The 19,370-nt window shown below is 33.6% G+C and overlaps 1 protein-coding gene across 1 annotated transcript in view; it reads right to left on the reverse strand.

Annotated features, from left to right (window-relative positions):
* Positions 1-5,677: 5,677 nt before the first annotated feature.
* LOC145293896 (cilia-and flagella-associated protein 96-like) overlaps positions 5,678-19,370 on the reverse strand; it is a 64,644-nt gene continuing 50,951 nt past the window's right edge. Inside the window, exons 5-7 of the mRNA XM_080140671.1 lie at positions 18,952-19,128; positions 11,927-12,105; positions 5,678-6,283 (exon numbers count right to left, since the gene is read on the reverse strand). Of these exons, the coding sequence (XP_079996797.1) occupies positions 6,250-6,283; positions 11,927-12,105; positions 18,952-19,128 (390 nt within the window). The 3' untranslated portion in view covers positions 5,678-6,249. The remainder of the gene's footprint in view (positions 6,284-11,926; positions 12,106-18,951; positions 19,129-19,370) is intronic.

The raw sequence follows: 19,370 nt of genomic DNA on the forward strand, positions 1-19,370 counted from the left end.
TTCTTATTGTTTTGTTTCTTAAATTTATTTGCACGTTTCCTAGAAGCAATAGCTTTAAACTTGAAAGGTTTAGAGAATTAAAAAATAATTTGTTTTATCGTGTATCTGTTAATTTTATTTTATTTCATTCAAATATGTACTTGTGACCCGCTGGGTCATGACCAGTACTATTATTTATTCTACTTTGATTCTATACCAAAAACCATTTGAATGTTATCTAAAAGTAAAACAGCCTGAAATTAATAAATATGAGTTGACTCCATTCATGTTTAAAATTATTTTTTTAATTTTGAGTTTGTATCAGAAATGTTTTATTTTATTTCTTCCATTTATCCATCACTTCGTCTTGAAATTCTCTCCATCCCTGTTTACATGACTGATTCTGTTAATGGCGACTGACTGAGTACTGACAAGTACTTCTCTTAGCTTAAACACATTTTAATGTAAGCAACAAAAAAAAAAAAAAAAAATCTAAAAATTAGTGATGGGACGATTCTAATATTTTTCCCAATTCCAATACAATTACTAATTCTGATTCTTTTTAAAAATAAATAAAATTTCTTTTTTTTTTTTGTTTTAGAGGAGGTGGGGAGAAGTGGATTACTGCAAAAACCTATGTAATATGTGCATCTATTTTTGCAAATGTAAAAATAGACTTCTGGGTGTGACCTATAGATTTTAGTTTTACTGGTAGTTTAAGAATTAATAAATACTTAACAATTTATCATTACTACAAACCATGAAAATTAAGTTTTAAACAAAAACAAAGATATAAAAACAATAAAAAGAATCATTTTGGGCATCTGAAAAATAAGCACAAATTTTTCTGATTTCAATACCTCAAAAGTTCTAATTTTTTTTTCTCCTGATTCTGATTAATCATTCCAACACTACTAAGAATAAAACAGTTTGAAATTCATAAATAGAAATACAAGATACTCCCTCTGTCACCTATCCACTAACTCCAAATATATCCTTCATTTAACTCATAAATAGATTGTCTTGCACTTCCATGGTTAAATGTAACCACGTTTATGTATGTGAGGGTGGGATTGCACACTCCTACGTCACAGGACCAATTCATGTAACCAGGCCGTCACCAGGCCCTAAACGCAGAGGCTAACCCTCAGTTCCAGTGGCTAAACTTTAAACTTCGTCTAGTGATCTGGGCAGTTTTCTACAAGGAGGGTCTTTTCTTTTTTTTTTTTCCTTTTTTTTCTTTTTTTCTTTTTTCTTTTTTTTCTTTTTTCTTTTTTTTCTTTTTTCTTCTTTTTCTTTTTTCTTCTTTTTTTTGTTCGTTGCCATTTTTGTAAGTCATCGTATCGGTCGGAATGACTTTACTAATTTCGACGTTCTGAACTTTCGATTGTATCAGGGCGTAGGGGTAAGAGGTCAGATTTTCTTTTAATTTTCTTTTCTGTCTTCGTGTCACGGGTTCGAGCCTGCCTGCCTACTACCACTTTTGCTTTTGCTCAACACACACCTCCAAACACTTGGGCAATGCCAGGCACCCAGGCTAGTTTTCTTATAAATGAAAATAGTGCTATATCATAGCTAAATCTAGTTAGCCAATGAGTGTTACAATATGGCACTCAACTGAAATTTTTACCAATTTCAGAGAACATTCAAAAAATTTGGGGGGGGCGGCAACTGAGGATTTGTTTCAACCATTCTTTTCTTTTGACAAATAAGATATTTATGTTTATAAAAACGAAAATAAATTTTGGTATACTACTCGTGCTTTTAGCTTTTAAACTTTATTCATTTCTACCTTTTATGAGAGGGAAACCCATCTTAATTTTTATTTTCTTTTGAAGAGATATGCAAACTTATTTTAGTGCTTTATCTTTCCATGCAGGGGTGCCGAAATACATGGCATAGTGCCAAGGCATAGGATTATCCCTCTCAGTATGATCTCATAGATGCCAGGCTGTCCATCTAAAAGAAGGAAAATTCTGATATAAACCTCTGTGCTATTGACTTCATACATTTTGGCATGAAACCACTGGGGAAAAAGAGACCTCCTTCATCCTGGTGGACAATTTTCTTAGAACTAGAGTCTCAAACTAATATCTGGTTTGCCAACCTAAAATTGCTTAAGAAATGATAAAATTGTCATCCTAGAAAAGACGACATGATTCCATTTCCATTTGATGAAAATCGGTTTTCTTTGTTGCAGACCATCTGCTAGTTGGCCAGTTATGTAGAAATCCCAAGAGTGATAGGAGCTTTCTATCATGTCTGAAAGTGACACAATGTTCAACAAGCGAAATCAGAGATTAATTTCTTCACCCTAAACTGAGCAGTTTTCTACAAGGAGGGGTCTTTTTTTTTTCTTTTTTTTTTTTTTTTTGTCGCCATTTTTGCAAGTCATCATATCGGTTGGATTGACTTCTCTCAATTTCAATGTTCCGAACTTCCACTCGGACTGTGGAGACATTGGCAAAGATGTCACATTTTTTTTTTCCTCTTTCGCGTTATGGGTTCAAGTCTGCCTGCCTACTACCACTTTTTTTTTCTCTTCACCCAAACTGCCTACTGTTGCCTCTCTCCACTACCAATTTATTTTTATTATTTAGCATTGCCCGGTCATAAAATACTCTTAAATATGATATTTTGATTAATGCAGATTTTGTATTTATTATTATTATTATTATTATTATTATATCATATTGAACCCAATATATATTAATGATTTAAAAAGTTTTAAAAAAATGACTCTTGCATCACCACCAAGAATCAAAACGAAAACGTTTAGCTTACGATTTATTTTTTCCTTTGACGTTAATGCCTGACCTATGAAGACATGTTTGCTGCAAGACTAAAAATTAAAACATGAACCAATAGCCATTATGTTACGCATGTATATTCGTAATGCCATCGTTTGACCTTCACCTGGCAAATTCCATTTTTTTAATTTTTACACTTTTATACAGATTTTCCCTGACTAAAACCAAAACGTAGTTTTGTATGGGTTTGAATACCCTATATATGAAGTTTCATGTCTGTAGACCAAAAACTGACAAAAGTTTGGTAGGCAAAATTTTTTTAATAAATATATATACACATACATAAATATATATATATATATATATATATATATATATATATATATAAAGAAGTTTGTGTTTACTCAAATCTTCTTACGCAAATGTTACGCAAGTATAAATCATGTAGAATATCTGCATGAATATAATTATACGTAATAGTTAACTAAAGATGATCATCTCATAAGAAAACTGAAAAAACTAATAGGGAATTAATTAAAATGAATGTTTAAAAGAATATACAAATTAGCTTGGTCTTTTGCAGATGAATGCAATTCCACAACCCATATATAACAAAGTTGTATTTTCTTTTTTAATAAATAGAAAAAGGGGTTTTAATATGAATATCAATGCACAAAACCCCCAAATTTCTAGGAGTATAGATTGAATAAGTTTATGTTCAGTATAAATCATGTTTCTTATTTTTCTCTTTTTTCGATGCAAGTTTTTAAGTTTTCTAATGTTTTTGTAAAAAGCTCTGATTCATTATTGGCAGTCTGACTGTTCGACAGATCTTGCTTGCTAGGACCTCAACTGTGATATCATTTTTCAGTAATTAGGCCTGAAAGTCGCAGTTTAACCCGCATAGAGTGAATGCTGTTTTCTGCTACTGTTCTCTGCTGACCACCTGGAAACTATCAAACAACCGGTTTGGGGAATATGCTATTTAATTAATTGGAATGTTTATTGATAGGAGTATTATTTATTCATTTTTTTATTGCAGACTATTATCCTCATCTTTCTTTAGTTGTTTTTACGACATTTCGGCCAACTATTCCTCTGGCTTTCATCAGAGGTTATCGCGACGTGATAGGAACTCCGAATCTCCTAACTGCCTCCTCAGCAATTACTGCCTTCCATAGTTGCTTGGAGAAATTCAATAGATTTTCGCCCCCACCTCCCCACCTTCTGCCTGTTCAGATACCTCACTTTGATCACTGAATCATTTCCAAATACAAGATTTTTCGTTGTGTGTATATGGGGGTTTTTGCTTGGGGGGTGAGGTTGGGGTGAGTCAGGTCAATAAATCTTCTCAAGAAACTCAACAATCTCACCAGACATTCCACACAAACTTCTATCATTGAAATTACATAGTCTGAAATGCAACCAATTTTCTTTGCAAGTAATTTTTGTAGGCAGGATTTTTTTTTTTTTTTTTTTTTTTACTAAAATGAAGAGCACGTGGCCCACTTGCTCGACAATGATTGTCCACTCCAATGTTGTGTGTGATGGATTTCTTTTCTCTCACCTTCTCTTCTGGTTCTGACCATGTCATCGTCTCACATGCATTGGCGACTGTCGAGAGAGTGCACTAGCTCACAAGTATAAAAATTAAATAAAATAAAACGAAACACAAACTCAGTCAGATTCCGTAGATATTAGTTGCCTCTATATACGTCTGTCACAATTGTGGGAGACTACCCTATAAGCGCTAACATCCATATCATAGTTTTTCTGTTGAGGTTGTGTTTGTCAGTTGATGTCAGCCCATTTCAATCTCCCTAGGCTCGCCTAAAGTGGTCCAAGCCATGATCTGCCTTCCACTGTGTCCAACTGGCAACTCTCCTCAACTTTACTTGTCGATCATCACAAACCCAAAACTATCTACAAACTGCTCCCAACTGTCGTGAAACTCCTTGCCAATCTTAAAACTAACTCTATAAATACATCTTTTGTTCACATTAACTGCTATACCTTGATTACAATAAGACTCAACTATTGTCCTTCAATCGCAAGTGTATCTCTTTTCTTCCTGAGATTCTTATGCATGGTTCTGCTCTTGATGAGAAATCAACTCTAAAACTTCTTGGTCTTTTTTTCTTTTTCCTAAAAGCTTTCTTGCAGTCCATATATTAAATCCATTCTCTTTCTGTTTCTCGTAAAATCGCTTCTCTCTTGCTCTAAACACTTCCTCACACCCGAGGCTATTTTCTAGCTTTACAAATCCATTATCAGACCATGTATGGAGTACTGCCATCACATTTGGGCTGGTGAATCTGTGTTGTATTTGGATGTTCTTGATAAATTACAGAAACGTACCTGTAATTTTATTGACCCGTACACTTCATTGCAACCTCTCTCTCACAGACGTGATGTTGCTAATCTCAGTCTTTTCTACAAATACTATAATGACGTATTCCTAAGAATTGTTTGATCTATTCCCTGTTTCCTTTGTTCCAGCTCGTTTGACTCATTTGTCTAGAGGTCTCCATCATTGTAATACAGCTTCCTATTCCAGTAGCTTCTTTCCAAGGACTGCAAGGGTGTGGAACTCTCTTCCTGCTGACTGCATTCCTTCCGTCCTTCCTTGGTCTTTTTAAGACTAAGGTCAATAATCATTTCCTGTCTTTGCAATAATCAGCTTTCGTTCTTGTTAGCTCCTTACATCAAGTGGCTTCATACATTGTCTCGAGTGATTTCCATAAAAAACAGACAAAAACAAACAACTCCACCTCAGCTCTCCTTTGTATGCATTGGGGAACAACTTCTTATGACATTTCCTATACTTTTGTTTATCTGATAAACTTATTTCCTCTTTTTTTTGTTACACTTTTTCCTGTTTTCTTGTTTCTTCCAACAACTTAAGGAAGGAGGGCACCGATAGTACACGAAGAAAAAAAACACAAGAATGGTAGTGTGATACTTTTATTTCATCACTATTATAAAAAATTTATGCTACATCCACGTTTTCATCATTTAATTGATTGCAGAATGATTACTAGGGCTAGGACAACAGCATATTCTTTTTATTGTTTTGACGCATGAGTGTGTATCCGTTGATATCTTATATGCTTTTATATAGAGTGATGTGATTCTTGGTTGATTAACTGTCTAGCTGAGTTGAATATATACTCGAGAGTCAAAACAATGAGAAGAACATGCTGTTGTCATAGCCCTAATGATTACATAATTTGGATGTTTTCTTGTATAAACACATGAGGGCGAGGTGATGACTATGCTTTAAGAGGTTATGGATCAAATGATTAATTTTCAAGAGTACTCTCTTCTTTGCTGTTTAACATCACATGATCTTATTTGACCAATCACAGCTTCATATCACAGCTCCCCCTCTCTCTTTACTCTTTAACAATGGTACAAGAAAATCAAATATTACTTGAATTATTTATTCTTTTGCAGAATAACCAGTTGAAATTTGAGGGTCGTGCAAATTCAACTATTTTCTGTCATCAGCAGCACAGGTTCACATAGTCTTGTAGTTTTGATTGTTGACTGATCTATAAATAAAAAAAGGAAAAAATTGTGGTTTTATCTAAAGTACACAAAATGTTAAACAGAAGAGTTTAATGAAAATGATCTATGGACATACTGGGATCATTTCAAGGCTTCTATTATTATATAATAAATCTCACCTGTCTGTTTAAATGTATGTTTGTATGTATGTTTTTATGTTTCACAAAAACTTGACAGAGGCGATGGATTTTCACAATCGGTATCATTTTGAAGCTCAACCCTTCGGACGACAAATATCGAAAAATTGGCCAAAAACATTACTTCCTTCAATCTCAACTGGGCATTTGTTTACAGAGGGGTCACTTTTTTTCGTTGATATTTTCGAAAGTCATCCCCTTTTTTCGATAGTCAAGCCTTAATTTAAACCTACGTCACTTCCGGTTTTGTGATGGGGGGCAACAGCTAACGCGTCACATTTTTTTTTCACTTTCCTTTCCTCCTTCACGTTACTGGTTCGAGCCTGCCTACCTACTACCACTTTTTTTTTTTTTTTTTCAACATACACCTACAAACACCCAGCCAACGCTGGGCACCAAGGCTAGTCTATTATATAAAGAGCATTTTCTTTTTTTTGTTTTATTTTACTTCAGTCGAAGTTCTCAGAAATCAAGGGGCCCACAACCTGGGGCTAACACTTGAAATCTATATGAGGTACATAGATATTCGAATGTTCCATTTAAGTTCTTTATTTTTCAAACACTGAGTTAGTAAAGAAATTGAGAACGTAACTTTCCTCTCCCCAATTAACCATTTTTATATATTGTATTATATCTTTCATTTTGGTCTCTTGGTCTTACTGGATTCCAGGACAAAAATTTATCTACTCTGGTAGAGTATCCAGCTTCGTGTTATTACTTGAGGTAATGTCACTTGGAGAAGGTAGTGAGGAGATCTTATTTGTGCAGCAAATACTATGTGATATTTGGATATTTGGTCAGGATTTACTTCTATGGAAAAAGTATCCTCATGCCAGGTTATGCTGACAAACCCCTGTACAGAGAGACCTTAGACACTCGAGGACAGTGTCTTGTAGGCATTCAAGTTCTCTCCAGTAGGCATTCAAGTTTGCCTGTGTGGGTGTTTGCATGTTCAAATAAAACTAAAAAAAATACGAAACAAGCATCCACAATGCGGGGGGGGGGGATAATCAAAATAAAATTGCAAATTACTTAGGACTTCTACCTATTCATGACACCCTCTGTGGATTAAATAAATTGTTGTGTTCGAAGTTCCGTCCATATTCCTAAGTATACACCTGAAGAAGTTCTGGGGATTTGTTACATCGACCAAAACATTATGCAAATAACACTCTAGATGAGAACAGTAGTCCAAAGAATCCAAACAATGTGAAATAATCAACCCTCATCTCAAAAAAATTCAGAAGCAGAAACATCTACAAAGTTGGTATTTTCCTGATCAGTGTTGCCCCAAATGTATAATATTGAAAATTTAGAAAAAAATTATTCATTCTTTGACCCTAAACTGATGCAGATTTCATCGGGCAGGGGGTTATTTTCCAGCCAAATTATATATTGAGTAAAGGGAAGTAACTCTGATTTTTTTTAATCAAGAAGTTAATTCCCTTATGCGAACTTATTCCTTTAGGAATCGATATAAAGATAAGTTGTCTGTGTATGTCTCTAAGGAATGGGCTGGGCATAGAAAAGAAAGAGGGTGGAGAAAATAAAGAAAAATAGAAGTTTTATTAGAAATATGTTACACTCTTGGCCTAAGCAACGCTGGACAATCCTGCTAGTACCGAAATAGGTTTCGCTTTGGAATGATTGTAGCATATAAAAGGATAGCATTTACACATCAAGAGTAATTCACATGAGGATAGGAATTGTATGGAACTGTTATGGATAACTTTTTTTTACTGTTTAGTCAGCACATCTTCTTGGACTCGTCAAGGTCAAAAGCCACTCGAGGATAATGGTTAATAAGATTGAATGATTGTCAGCTGAAAGACGATGAACAATCAATGGTATGAACTGAGTTTGCTTACTTATTATTTATGACAAAGTACTTGTTGACATTAGATTTAAAGACGATCATGTTTTGGAAAGTAGTCCCATGATAATGTGTTCCACAGAAGCTCTGTCCATGGAAATTCTACTTGATGCTAGGCATACGTAGGAAGACAGAAATGTATTTTTCTGTTGTGATAACAATATGAGTTTTTGCTGTGGAAAGGACAAACCAAAGATAGGAGCTCAGTCGAGCACCTTCTCTGAAAATAACAACAGAATAGAAAAGCACTAACAACGTCTGCAGGAAAAGTTAAAAGTCATCTTTTATTAGATTCCAAAGTCGATTTTGTACTCTGTCAAGGCAGGAAAGATAGTTTTGAGTGGCACTGCTCCAGATGCGGCAACAATACTCCATCTTCAGACACATCTGATTTTTAGACATTCATGGCTGACTCTTGGAAAACAAGTAAAGCATAGATTAGTTTTCCTTTTTACCAAAAATGTCCTCAGTCGCATTTAAAAACATTGTTGCACATTAGCACATCCAGGGTATTGCTGAATTATCTGAGCCAGAAAGTTATTATTATTATTATTATTATTATTATCATGTAGATGGAATTAGATTTGTTTTAAAGAGAAAAATGCAATTCAAGGACAAATATGGTTGAATGACGTTTTAGGAATTTAACTTGACTAGATTCTATAAACAATAACAAGAAGGACTATTAGATAAATAAAAACAAATATGTTTTAATAGAAAAGAATATAATGGACATAAACAAAATAGGTTTTCAAACCTCAATATAAAACAATAAAATTGGGCCAATTAAGTCACCTGTAAGGTTTTTGTGTAGTCGCATGACATGAACACAAAGGATTACTTTTAATATATATGTTTATCTTGATAGTTAAAGCCAACCAAGAAGATTGGTTATGAGCTTTGGTATGTCCCGTATAAGATAGTTATAGAAAAAAAAAAAAGCGATACTTGATAAGACTAACCATGCGGAAAGAGACGATCAGGACACTTTTGGGACGAAAGGAGTCGTTCATTTCGAGGGAGATGGAAACCTCTAGTCTGCGGCATATGGGTGGCTGGAAAGTAGCTGATGTGAATCATAGGTAAAGACCTTACATCCAAAAAGTAAATGCCAAGAAGATCTTATAAAAATATAATAATTGTGAAGTCGGCCGAGGAGGGTTGACTGAAAGAGATTTTTTTTAGCCTGATCTTTCCTAGCTGTGTGGTTGTGTAAATGTAGAAAAAAACATGTACTAAATTTAAAAATGCATACATTTTTTTTTGTGAAATATGGAAGGGAGGGATGTTACATGATAAGGGCTGTCCCCTTTTCATGTAAGTATAAAAATAGAGAGATTTAGTTAAAATGAAAATGAAATAGAATAGACGAAATTCGAACCTCGTAAATTAGGTTTAGAAATAGATTACGAGAGAGAATTAGAAAATGGAATGTAAAACAAACCATTGTTTAGCTTAGAGATAAAATAGTTTCAAGAAAAGAATGTGCGTTGTCAATTCTGTTATGAAAAATTCAATTGAGGAACATATACAAGATAATTTAATAAACATGTTTTTAACATATTGGAAAAATAGGTTACTGGGAATATAGGTTAAAATTCCTTTTGTAAACAAAGGAAAAAGTTTTGGACACGCATGTCCAGAACACGTGAAAGAAGACACATGTTTTAACATGTGTATTACGTCATGGAAAATGGGAAGTTCTAGATATAGTTAGAAACTTGGGAGAAACTGGGGGAGAAACTGGGGGAGAGTCAGAGAGAGTCTGAGGACGACAGACGACAGTCGAGTTGGGATTCGAACGTCTAGAAGCGAGACGGTCACTTTTGAAACTTAGAATGTGAAGCTTTGAATTCTTGACTCAGAAAACCACGGCCGGTCGTGAGAAGAAATAAACCCATCATGTGTTTTTATAAACGTTGTCTTTGTGTTGTAATTCTACCAAAAGGTAAAGTGAAAATTGTTATTATATGTCTTGTATATCATGTGGTTTAAAATGTCTTGACATACACATCTCATATCTACAATGTGAACTCTACATCTCATATCTACACTTCTAAGTATGAACATTTAATATATATATGAAAAACTTTATAACACGAACAATCTCTCTTACAACAAACACTCACTAAGACTCTCTAAGACTCTCTTTCTAAGACTCTCACTATTAATAAGACTCCTATATATACAGGCAAGTTAAGAGTTAGTTAGAAGGGAGTCTTGAGTGAACAAATTGGAATGATTAGACGGGACAGCTAGTTGGGAATCATTCAGCTATTGAAGCATTCAGCTAAACAAACAGTAATATGTAATCCCCGACGGAATGGCATGCAACCCCAGAACAAAAAAAAAAGTCGCAACAGGAATGAATGTAAATATGGCGAAACAATTTGGTTGTCTGGGTTGTCAGGTAGAAAATGATTTACATTTTCAGAAGCGCGTCTGGAAAAATACAGCGATGGTTCCAACCAAAAAGTTATGTTCTTCCCTTGTCTGGGCAAGCAGACAATGGTGCTATTTGTCCCGCTGGTTGAACTGTTGCTGAAGGTATCTATTATATGTGTTAAAAATGTATGCACACACATGCAGCGAACATTATATAGATAACTATATTTTTTTTTTTTTTTTTTTACACAGTGATCACCACTTATTAAGGCCCGGAAGCCACTCAGGGATAAGGGTTATTGCAAGTACATTACGTTAGTGTGGGGATTTGATGAAGTGTTTACTTAAGGGAGCGGTTCATTAGGAATTTGTTAACATTGGACTTGAACACATCCAACTTGTAGTCCGGTGGGAAGCAGGCAGACGGAACAGAGTTCCACAGGCGTGCAGTTCTAAGAAAGAAGCTTTGTTCATGGAATCCACGTTTTGATTTAGGCACAGATAAAGAGTGGGGAAATTTTTCACAGTGGATTCGGCTAGACGGGTGTTTTTCGTAAAAGATTGGCGAGGGGGGACCAGAGATTGGAGTTCAGATGAGCACCTGCCATGGAAATAACGATAAAACAAGGATAGGCTCGCAACGTCTCTTCTGTGGGAGAGAGGTTGCAGGGTAGAGAAAAGGGCATCCCCCACTAAGCCAAGAAGTCTATTTTGTAGCCACGAAGTCTATTTATAACATGTACATAGTTCGGTCTCCTCGTTTATACATACAGAATATGTATACACCAGCTATGAATATAATATACACTCCTCCAAGTTATACAGACTCTCCCAGTATACAGACACCCTGCTATGTAATAATATGTGTCCATACTGTTATCTAAAAACATTGTCCATAGTTGTATCTAAGAAATATCCATGGTTTTCTGTAAAAAAAAATTATGTCTATAGTTGTATATAAAAATGCTCCCCAAAATTATCCATAGATGTAGTCTAAGGTATTGTGCACAGTTGTATATAAAAATGCCCCCCCCCCCAACAAATTGTCCATAGATGTATTCTAAAAAATGTCCATAGTTGTATATAAAAAAATGCACCCTCAAATTGTACATAGTCTAAGAAAATGTCCATAGTGGTTTCTAGAAAAATAAATATTAGTAGTTGTATCTAAAAAAAAAAATCCCCAAAAGAAATTTATTTGTATTAAAAAACAACAACAAAAAAATACTTACCTCATGACATTTAAATGCATTATTGAAGAAATTGGACGTGATTTTCCTCTCCTGGGAGGAACAAATATTTTTCCAGATTTGTTCATCACAGTAATGGCATGGCTTGATTTGGTCCTCACGTATTCGTCATTTGAATGACTGGGGTAAGCTTCAAATGTTCCTGCCTTCATGCCCCCATCCTACAAATTAGAAAGAGAAGTACAAATTAGTCTACATGCAATATAATAATAAAGTGTTTTTATACGACATAATTCAGATGTGTGTGACAGGAATACTTAATAAGCTATTAAAAAATTTGAAAAATAAAAAGTATCATCAAACCTATTATTTAATGACATTTGCCTAAATGAAAACATGTTGCCTAAATACACACAGAAAATGAATAATTATGCTGCTTAAGATTTTCTAGACCATATTTTTACGGACTTTGTATTTAACAGATTTCTTGCTGGAGATTAATTTAAATCAGCTAAATACACTGACTGAATTTTTCCTTTGGATTATATGTGTTCCTCATGAACCCTACTTTCTTTCACACTCTTACGACCATTGTGTATAACCACAGTTTCAATTTTTATATTGATTAGTAAGCTTCTTTCATTGGATGAAGTAGGGAATAAGGACTCTGACCGGCTTCCTATCAATACAAAGTTTGGTTTAAAAAGTTTTCTTGTTACAATATTTGTTTACAGAGCCAATGTGTGTGTATGAAGGTCAAGGTCAAACCGCTGTCGACTGGAAGGTGTATTTTTCTTTCTTTCTTTGCAGTGAAGTCGGTTGGGGTCCAACTTTTATTATATTCCCTATTTTTTTAACATTTCATGGTTCAATAAATTATGTACATTTATATTCTTAATCATTAAAATAATTTCTTCCTATATATATATATATATATATATATATATATATATATATAATAAATTCTTCCTATATATATATATATATATATATATATATATATATATATAATAAATTCCACAGCCAAACAGCGTCGCAGCTCACAAGAGCCATGACAGTCAACGAACCGGAAGTCCAAGACTCGAGTTTCGCCCTCATTTGGGCTCATCAGTTAGACACATCCGAGCTTAGGATTCAAAACCCGAGCCTCTTGCATGCGAGGCAAGCACTCTACCAACTGAGCAAACGCCAAATGAGGGCGAAACTCAAGTCTTGGACTTCCGGTTCGTTGACTGTCATGGCTCTTGTGAGCTGCGACATTGTTTGGCTGTGGAATTTATTATACAATCTCTCACATTCTGAAAATCCTAATATATATATATATATATATATATATATATATATATATATATATATATAATTATTATATGTATTGGTTTCCAAGATGTAAATCCAATGAAACTCATGTGATTATTAAAGAGTGCCCAATGCCGGAAAGAGCTGGTATATAGTCTGTTTATTATACAAATATTATTGGTTACATATGTGCATACATATCCCAATTCAAGGATAACATCTCATCAGACCAAAAAATAATTGATATTGAAACTGGAGTCCAAATTACATTAGTTTTATAGGATATTTGGGTGTGGTTTACGTTTTGGAAGAAAGTGGGGTGTATGCTTGTTGAATGTGAGCAGTAGGGGTTTTTGAAGGGAGGTGTGGTGAAAGAAGGGAGTAGTGGTATTCATCAAAAGATCTCTTTTTGGTGCCTTCTCATTAGCTGTTTTGGGTCACGTGATGTAAACAAAGAAAATCAATGTTTTCCTGATTGGTAAAGTTACCGAATTTTGTCAGATTGGAAAATATCTCTGAGTGAATTAGTTCAGGTTTTTTAGGTCTTCAGGGATGAATTTTCTACTTTGAAAAATGTTTTTTCGTTAAAATCTTTGTCTCCTTTTAAGTAAACTCGATATATTGAGAAGAAATAGAAATGCATAATATATTAACAACGTGAGACGATTGATCTCAAAACTGATTTATTTGAGCTTTTGATATCTTTTTGTAAAAAAACTTTCTACCGGGAAATTAACCTGAATAACAGATTAAATATTCTGACAGAGATTAAAAATATTAAGAAAAATTGAAATATTGCAATATTTGTTTTAAAATATTTTTGAAAGAGGTCAAAAATATTAAAAAAATATTTTCAGTAAGTCTTAAATGGCATTCTTATAAGGAAAATTTAACTGTCAGATAAATGTTATATCGCATATTCCTCCATATTTACATGAATAAACCAGAAACTAGCAGGAGCAGCGACAGTGATAATAATGGCGACGCTTTCATCAACACAATGCAAATGAACACACTAAACACATAGGACAACATCAAAGCCTATTTTTTTATGTATACACATCAACAGAATAATTTGCACCTCACTTCAATAAAAAAAACCGCCAGAGGAAGCTGCACATCAAAAGAAAAATCAAAATACAAGGCACAAACGTCACAGCAGATGCAACTCCGGCAGCATATAAACACGAATAATTATTTCATGAAACACTACAACAGTATAACACCTACTAGAATATATTCATAACTTTATTAGCTTTAAATTGATATAACACATGTATACAAATAACAAACAGACGACTCCCTACAACACATTAAAATACAAAATAAGAAACTCAAATAAAAAGTTAAAATGATAACCAAGCAATTAAAGCCGCCTTTGCCTACTACTACGTCTGCATCGCGAGTATAAAAAGATCATCTTTTCCACACGCAAACAGATCAACCCAGATCGGCTTCTGTGTATCAGCCATGAATCTCGCTCCGTCAGCAGCCAGTGGCAATTAACCCTTCACCAGCGACATCAGCTACTGAGATTACTGTGCCACAGCCGCCGCTGCACCGCTGCCATCTCACTCGTGATACTGGACAGCAAGCCTTGAAGACTACATCTCTTCCGCCACCGGCACCACCAGATCACCACAGCTCACCAGCCAACAGCTGTTAACCCCTTGCCAGTGACACCAGCTATTGAAGATCGCCGCACCTATATCCAGACACCAGAATGCTAAGCCACATTCCTGCCATCGCCGCCCTCTACCTCAGCCTGACAGTAAATTAGGTTGTCGCCGAGTTCGTCTTAACACCCGACCAGCACTCCCACCGACGCCCCGTTACTGCCAAATTATCCTAACACACCAAACAGTTCGTTTCACGATCGTTTAAACTTTAAATAAAACGTTTAAACTCAACCTTTTTGTTTGTCACTTTCTTGCTTTCCATACGCTCAGTTTTGTAATAGATCTGAAAGTTTTGTAAAGATCTGCAAGTTTGTAGTTTGTGTAACTAGATTATTTAATATTGTTTATTATGAATAAGCGTTATGGTGGCGGGAAAGAACCAGACAAACAATATAAGTTTAATGTTAAGTGATTGATTACTCAATCGTTTATTTTAAAAATAAACTTAAGAAAAGCAAAATAAAATGTTCTTCAGTTCAACAACATTTTGTCCCTTCTGTTAAGGTTATTCATTTCAGCATAGTCTTTATCAGCGATAGAGAAGTGTTAATATTCACGTCTTTCTTTGTTGATAAAATATGTCATGTTATTTCTTGTGGTGGTGTTTTTGATAACAATATTGAAGAATAAGTGCTTGCTTTTCAATGAAAAATGTTCAAGGAAGACAACTTAGCATAAATAATGATTTTGTTGATAAAAAATGTCAATATGTTTTATTCCTTGTGCTAGGTGGTTTTGATAACAATATCGGAAAATAAGAATTTGTTTTTTCGATGGGAAACGTTAAGGAAAGCAACTTAGCAGATTTGTCATTTACTTATTTTTGAAATGTTGTTCCTCTCTCGTTTAGATGAGGCGTTTATTCAGCTGTGCTTCACGGCTTTGTTGATCCTAACATGGTACAGATTTGTCGTCTGCCGGTCAGCGATATCAAAACTTTTTCTCCCCTTGTGCAAGCTCTCAGGTCTCCTGATGGATCTAGTAGTGTCCTTGAAGGTTTGTTGATCCTTGTGTTGTAACATACATGAAAAAGGCTGGAGATTTGACCAGTGGTCTGGTGTAGAAGTCAGTATTGACCGGTGGTAGACCGGTGAAGTGTAGTACTTCTCATCTCTTGGTGTTAGTCGAGACCCATGGCTAAACTGGCCAGGGTTAAAGTTTGTTGCTTTCCTTGGTCTTGAAGTTGGATTGTCAACTGACAGGGATTTGTGCAGTGTTTACCAGGCTTTATCGAGCCAGTATCCCTTCGATCAGCTTGGCTCCTCTCTATTTAAACATAAATTTAGCAGGTGCCTGGCTCCCACGGTAAGTCTTTTCTGTTTGGTCAAATTTGGATTTTGATAGCCAATCAAACTGTTGGAAATTAACCAATCAGAGTTGAGTATTTTGGTATTTTGTAAAGATTTGTAAATATTGTTGTTTTTAGCTGCTACTGCTGCTATTATTTGTCATGGTTGGGACTGTCTCTTCTCATTCCATAATGTACTTGCTGCTACTGCTAATTTGTTGTTTTCTTTGCGAGAAAGCTTCATAAATCGAAATGAGATCTTGTACTCAACTTTGTAACAAAGAGTATTAATTATTTCTTGTAAAGATAAATAATAAGAGATAAAAAATATATAAGAGAATGAAGCAAGAAGATTGTTTCAGAATATTCCCTAAAAAGTTAACAAAAAGTTTCTTGAGTTCAAATGATTTTTATTCGTAACATAAATTTAAAAAGAAAATATATTAACAGAAGATAATATTTTAGCTATTTTAGGCTAGGGTTTTCAGCAATTTTTCTTTTCAGATTCTAAACAATTTTTTCCCGAGTAAAAGGCGATGCTGAACTGTTTTTCTTAAAGTTTCACCAAAAAGCAAAAAATAAAAAATAAACAAAAGAACTATTTTCAATAGATTTTCTGACAAATTTCAAGAAGAAAAGAAAATAATAACTCTTTTATAAAAACATTGTTTGCATCCTTCTTTGTAAAGTTTTTTCAAAGCCAAGAGAGATTTTTATGCTAAAAAAAATGTAGTTTGCTTAAAAAGAAAAAAAGAACGAAGCAAAGAAAATTCATAAAACACTCAAAGCATAGATCCAGAATTGTTGTTTCTGTAAAAAAAAAACTTCAAAACTGTGCATAGATTTTCTTTGTGTTAAATATTTATTTTTATCAATCGCATTCGACCTGTATGCAATGTCTCTTTTATTATTTGTCTTTTTTTAAAATAAATTTCTTGTTCAATTGATGCACGAGTTATATAATAATTCAAGTGATCATTATTTTTTTATTTTTATTCTAATTCAAAGAACAATAAACGGACTTGTTTATTGAAATTTATTGAAGATTAAGCAACGTTTCTTGATTTCAAAATTCTAAATATATTTTTCTCACCACCTGTTTTAATAGATGATGTTATTTTTTACCATGTCATCCATTGTGCACACAAACGAACATACACACACACAAAAAAAAACAAACAAACAAACAAACATACAAAAAAAAAAAGAAACAGACATACAAAAAAAAGTAAACATATATAAGTGTAGTGGTACTCAGGTCTGATAAAATCCCTTTTTCCACCACAAATAAAATTTAAAAAAAAAAAATCAAACGTGAAATAATTGGTGTTTATTTACACAAAAATAACAAGTAACAAACGAATCATTTTTCTTAGATTCCGAAAGGTGTGTCTGGATAGACATTTCTTGCAAATGTGAAAGTTATTGAGACTGTTTGTTGTTTTGACAAGAAAAAGCAGAGAGTGTCCTTTGTTTTCTTATCAAGAAAACAGGCTTAATTTTTCTGTGTGCTAGGAGAAATAAAGAAGAAGGTAAATATCCTTGTGTGCAGTTTAATATCTGCATTATTCACGGTGCGTGCGTGTGGATAAATGTTTCTCTGTCTGTGTGCGTACATGTGGATAATTTTATTTTGTCATGCTGGCAGAAAAAACACGTAGCAACAGAGTCGTTGACGTGAATAGAGAAGTGAGCAAGCTGTGAGCACAGAGTGATGAGCGCAGAGTAAGGAGCACTCAGTGAGAAACGCAGAGTGAGTGAATTCATTTATTTGTCGATTGGCTCCCAGGCGATGTGAGAAAAAAGGTTTTGAAAATTAAATCTTTCTTGGAGCATTGATTGGTTAAAAATGTGCTCTTTTGTCACGTGGTATGCTTTCAACTATGTCCACCAAACAAAATGCATTTTAAGTCTTATTACCCACAAAATTTACGTGGGCGTATTTTTAAAAAAGTCTTTGCGCCTCTTAAATTCATCTTCTTTTGTTTGCGCACATAATTGGGTTTTTATTTATTTATTTGTTATTTTTAGAACAAGAAGTGAATGCATTCGTAGGTTCAATCGCACATGAGCAAAGAAGCATACAAAAAACAAAGAAACATACAAAAACAAACATACAAATATAACAAATATATAAAAAAAAGAAACATACAAAAAATAAACAAACATATAAAATAACAAACAAAAAAGTAAACATACAAAAAACAAACATGTTTATTTTTTATAAACAAACATACAAAAAATAAAACATAAAAAAAAAACATACAAATAACAAACATACAAAAAATGAATATACAAAAAACAAACATACAAAATAAGAAAAAAGTAAACATACAAAAACAAACATACAAAAAATAAACAAACATACAAAATAACAAACAAAAAATAAACATACAAAAAACAAACACACAAAATAACAAAAAACATCAATATACAATACAAAAAAAACAAACATTTTTATTTTTTATAAACAAACATACAAAAAAATTAAACATACAAAAAAACATACAAACAAACAAACATATAAATAAACAAACAAACAAACAAGATCCACGGAGTTTTAGTAGTATACTGTATTGTTATTAGGGCTATGACAAGAGAATATTCTTTTCATTATTTTGACTCTCGAGTATATATCAGTTAATATCGTATATATTTTTGGATAGAGTTATGTGTTTCTCAGTTGATTAACTGTGTCTAACTTTGTCAGATATAAACTCGAGAGCCAAAACAATGATAAAAAATATGCTCTTGTCATAGCCCTAATTATTATATGGCATAAGTAGATACTTTGAACAACAAACCTTAAGCCCAACATGACTCGGATAAAATGGCTTCACTTCTCTCTTTTTGAGGATTTTTTTCTTTTCAGGCTCCATCTTATTTGTGAAGTACGGGTTTGGATCAAAATAGGGTTCAGGATGCATATTCAGCTTGAAAGCAGAGCCTTTCATCTTTTGCTTGTTTTCAGTTTGCTCTTTCTGGAAAATAATTATTTTTTAAATATTTAAACCTTTCTTTGCAAACCTTTAATAAGCGATAAAACCGGAAGTCAGAAGCAAAAAAATAAAATCAAGGTTAAGACAAAATGTGTCCTTTTGGTTGTTGTTCATTTTGCGGTGCCTCAAATCCATTTGATCCAAATTTTATTTCAATAAACCTTTTTTGTGTGTGCGTAAAAATTAAATAAATTTTCCTGGTTTTTCTAAAACCAACCTTTAAT

Source organism: Euprymna scolopes, chromosome 15 (assembly GCF_053919585.1).
Source record: "Euprymna scolopes isolate OS-2025 chromosome 15, ASM5391958v1, whole genome shotgun sequence".
In the NCBI taxonomy this organism is placed as follows: Eukaryota; Metazoa; Mollusca; class Cephalopoda; order Sepiida; family Sepiolidae; genus Euprymna; species Euprymna scolopes.